At 33.2% G+C, this 4846-nt stretch overlaps 1 protein-coding gene across 1 annotated transcript in view; it reads left to right on the top strand.

Moving 5' to 3' along the window:
• The window catches only part of SWT1 (SWT1, RNA endoribonuclease homolog), a 57973-nt gene that overhangs the window by 19690 nt on the left and 33437 nt on the right, over positions 1–4846 (top strand). The window contains exons 10-12 of the mRNA XM_015569927.1: positions 369–462; positions 2358–2503; positions 3562–3625. Coding sequence (XP_015425413.1) covers positions 369–462; positions 2358–2503; positions 3562–3625 — 304 coding nt within the window. The remainder of the gene's footprint in view (positions 1–368; positions 463–2357; positions 2504–3561; positions 3626–4846) is intronic.

Here is a 4846-nt window from a genome sequence, read left to right as displayed (position 1 = left end):
CGAATGCGTTACTCTTTCCTCCTAGTTGTAGGACTTCCACTCAGCCAGCGTTCCTGTGGTTCTGGATGATGTCCCTTCCGTCTTTTAGTTTCACTTTTGAAATGGTTGTTCGAGGCGGCAAACTCCGGCGTTAACCTATGCCGCCATCTTGGTTCCTCCTCCTAAAAACTTTTTCAAACTCACAACTGTATGCTACCTGAGTTCTAGATCTAAAATTCTTAAGGTATTATTTTGCTATGTTGTATCTTCTTTTTATTTTCAAAAATTTTTTTTTAGATGTTTTTGGTATATAAGTACAGCCCAGGTTATACATATAGTACCCAGATTTCTAGTGTGCTGAATGATAATTGTTTTTACTAAATTTGCAGATGGATTCAGTGATGAGAACAATGATGATCGAGTATTAAAATGCTGTCTTCAATACCAGGAATTATTCCCTAGTTCTCTTGTTATTCTGTGCACGTGAGTTTCGTGGTCATTTTATTCTTTTTTTAAAAAGTAGCAAAAATTGGCCCTAACCTGTCTGGCTTAGTGGATAGTGTCAGCCTGTGGACTGAAGGGTTCTGGGTTTGATTCTGGTCAAAGGCACATGCCCAGGCTATGGGCTCGATCCCCAATGTGGGGCTTGCAGGAGGCAGCCAATCAGTGGTTCTGTCTCATCATTAATGTTTCTATCTCTCTCTCTCCCTCTCCCTTCCTCTCTGAAATCAATAAAAATATGTTTAAAAAAAGTAGCAGATTGTACCAAAGAATTCTTAAAAATCATACTGAATCTATCATACCAACGATTAAAATAATGTATACTTTATAAGTCTGCCAGTAAGCATATTCAATTATATTTCATGTTCTTTTTTTGAATTTTATAAGGTTATTTGAGCCAAACTGATGACATATGCTGGGGACCAAGATTCCTCTTTTATTTTTCTTATTGAGGTATAATTGACACATAGCATATTAGTTTCAGGTGTACAACAATGATTTGATATTTTTTATATTATTAAACAATCACCAAATTAACACATCCATCACCATACATAGTTATAAAAGATATTTTTTCTTGTGATGAGGACTTTTAAGATCTATTCTCTTAGCAGTTTTTGAATATGCAGTACAGTATTATTAACTACATTCACCATGCTGTACTATCTCACATTTTTGCTATGAAAGAAAGATTGAAATCTCAAGTAGATGAAGTTTCATTTCAGTTTAATTTATATATAATATTAAAAAAACTTTTGAAAAGCAGAGAAATACCAGTTTAATATCCCAATGAAATAGTTTAGAAATAAGACTGACATTTTTTGGTTATGAGGCAAGAAGGTTAATTAATTGGTACCTGAGAAAGGGGTCATTTATGTTGTAGTTGTGTCCTTGGTGCCTGGATTGGAGTCCTGGATCTACCACTTATCAGCTCTGTGACTTTGGAAGGTTGCTTAACTTAGTTTCCTCTACGTAAAATAGAGAGAAAATACCTGCCTCGTGAGGTTATTGCATTTAATCACATAATATATATATATGAAGGGCTTAGTGCCTGGTATACAGTGTGATCTCAGAGGTTTTTTCCTTTTTCTCTTCTTCCTCGCTTTCCTCCATTCTCAACTGATATTTTCATAACTTAGCTCTGCGTTGTGAAACTACGATAATGCTAACCAAGATGCATTCATCATGTATTTTAAAGGCTCTGGGAAGCATTTATTGCAGTCTGTTGAGGTCTTGCTTCCAGGCATATACTCTGTTTAGCTCAAATAAACTTTAAAAATTCAAAAACACAAGAGAGCGAAAAGGCTCTGAAAGAACTGAGAAGAACAGTTTTAATCTCCTGTTTTAGTCTGAATTTTAATCACTGCAAAACAGTTTTTACAGTTCCATGATCATGCCTAAATTCTCTGAAATGGAGTCATTATGGAAATGAATGGCTCTAAGATTTTTCTTGTAATGGGGCTTGGTCAATTATTATTTTAGCTCTCTCTAGCTCTCTTTTGGTGCTAAAGGAAACATCACAGATTTCTATCTCTAGGTTTTAAATTATTTGTTTTTTTTTAAATCTATAACATTTCATCTCAGAGTTTGTTGAAGGCTGAAATAGAATTATTAACATGCGAATTATTTTGAATTTAGATTAGCTAAATTTGAGCACTCAATACATAATAATTATTCTCTAAAGCTCATATGATGTGATTCTATTGTGTGTTAATTCTTTTATTTTCTTTACTTAAAAAAATTGGTCTCTTGGTAATATATATGCTGAGAATTACAAACCTCTGATTTAACCCTATGTATTTTGAGTTGCCAGGTGAGCGATTTAGCTTATAAAAAAGTAAAAAATAAAATATTTTTTTCTCTTTAACCAACCTTAGGGATGATAGAAATTTAAGAAACAAAGGCCTAATAAGTGGTGTGAAGTCACTCAGTAAAGAAGAATTGAGTACAGAGTTCTTAAATTTGTCTCTGAACACAGTTACATGTCAGCAGCCATGTGTATCTAAGCAACAATTGAAAACAGGTAATATTATTATGAATAACTAGAAATGTATCTTATTTTATATACTAAGATTATTGATAACAGTTGTAATTACATAGAAAAATTTTATCTTGTACATTTAAAATAATATTGGAATATTTGCTCACATAGATGTTAGAGATGAATGAAAATTGTAATGGTAATACAAAAGAAAACATAACAGTATTGCCTTCTACATATACTTTTATAAATTAACTTGAATGTTTATTGTTCACACACAGTTTACATATTTATAATTATTTTGTGCATACTATTTTGTAACTTGCAGAGTATACTTTTTAAATTAATAATGGCTTTGGGACATACTCATTTGAAGTAGAAATATTTAGTTTTATTTATTTTTTAAAAAAATATTTTTATTGATTTTAGAGAGGGGGAGAGAGAGAGAGAGAGAGAGAAACATCAATGGTGAGAGAGAATCATGGATCAGCTGCCTCCTGCATGACCCTCATTGGGGATGGAGCCCACAACCGAGGCATGTGGCCTTACTGGGAATCGAACTTTGACCTCCTGGTTCATAGGTTGATGCTCAACCACTGAGCCACGCTGGCTGGGCTTTAGTTCCTTTTTAAAATTAGCTTCATATTCATAAACTTCTATTATTACTGTAAAAACTCAATAATAGAAAAACTTGGCTCTAGTACTAGTTCTTTTTAAATTAATAGTTAAGAAAGCTAAAGGCTTTTTTTCCCCCTGACCAAAATAATCTCTTTTTCCCCAGAATAATCTCTTATAATATAGTGTGATATGTGATGGAGTATTATATTAAGCCTGACATAATTTAAAAACACATACTACCTTTTCCTTCTGTAGGGCAAATAATTATTGAAATCTCTAATATTGTCTATACTTTTATATAAAACGGTACAAATTCATACATACATTTGCTACTTATTTGACCTTTCTGATAGTAAAATTTCTTTAGTCATAATATTCAAAATAGCATTTAGAAGGAATAATAGGACATGTTAGTTTATAGTTTTTTGGGGGTACCATGCTTTTATTTTGCCCATTATATTACTATTATTTTAAATACCTAGTTTGTGTTTGTAGAGATAAGCCAGTTAATATTTTGAGTTTTACAATAAATTATAGTTGTTTGGGGTATCAATTAAATGATATAAATTAAAATAATAAAACTCATTTTAAAAGGGTTGGGCATAAAGGTAGTTAAATCAGAGATTTTGGTCCTTTCAAAACAGTTTATTGACATGAGCTTCAATTGGAAGGATATACTATTTTTTGGAAGAAAACACATTTTGATCCATACTTCTTAATTTTCTATTGTATATAGAATCAAAGCATTCTCATTATTTTTCTTTTTGAAAATATTAAAATCAAAATTATAGTTAAAATATCACACACATTCCTTTTCTTTTGTTTAATCCTCACCTGAGGACATTTTCATTGATTTTTAGAAAGAAGGGAAGAGAGGGAGGGAGAGAGAGAGAGAGAAACATTGACCAATTGCCTTCCGAATGCACCCCAGCTGGGGCCAGGGATCAAACCCAAAACTTAGGTATGTACCCCTACTGGGAATCGAACCCGTGACACTGTATGGATGATGCTCCAAACAACTGAACCACACTGGCCCTGGCCACACACATTTCCTAAATTTTTATTTCATTGATGCTATTTAGTTGCCTTTTGTCAAAAAGATAAAGCATTTGCTAATATAACATGGTTTATGTTGAATCAAAAACAACTATACTAGAGATAAGTTTCTAAATACTGATTTTAAAATAAAGTATTGGTTCCGACCCTTGTAGCTCAGTGGTTGAGCGTCAACCTATGCACCAGGAGGTCATGGTTAGATTCCTGTCTTGCCCCGGTTGCAGGCTCAATCCTAGTAGAAGGTGTTCAGGAGGCAGCAGATCAATGATTCTCTCTCATCATTGATATTTATTTATTTTTAATTCTCACCTGAGTATATTTTTCCACTGATTTTTAGAGAAAGGGAAATACAGAGAGAAATATCGATGTGAGAGAAATACATGCATTGCTTGCCTCCTTCACGAGCCCCAACCAGGGCCCGGGCTGGAAGAAGCCTGCTACTGAAGTACGTGCCCTTGACTGGAACCAAACCAGGACCCTTTGGTCCGCAGGCCAACGTTCTATCCACTGAGTCAAACCGGCCAGGGCTCATCATTGATATTTCTCTCTCTCTCTCCCTTCCTCTCTGAAATCAATAAAAATATATTTAAAAAAAACTATTAGTTTTATAGGTAATTAAAATACTAATTATATACATAAAATGCTTATTATTATTGCCAAATACTAACTACATATGTAAAATATTTACTGTTAGTGTCCTAAAAAAAGCTT

The sequence above is a fragment of the Myotis davidii genome, unplaced genomic scaffold, assembly GCF_000327345.1.
Source record: "Myotis davidii unplaced genomic scaffold, ASM32734v1 scaffold362, whole genome shotgun sequence".
Lineage (NCBI taxonomy): Eukaryota > Metazoa > Chordata > Mammalia > Chiroptera > Vespertilionidae > Myotis > Myotis davidii.
This window is presented reverse-complemented; position numbering and strand designations above follow the sequence as displayed.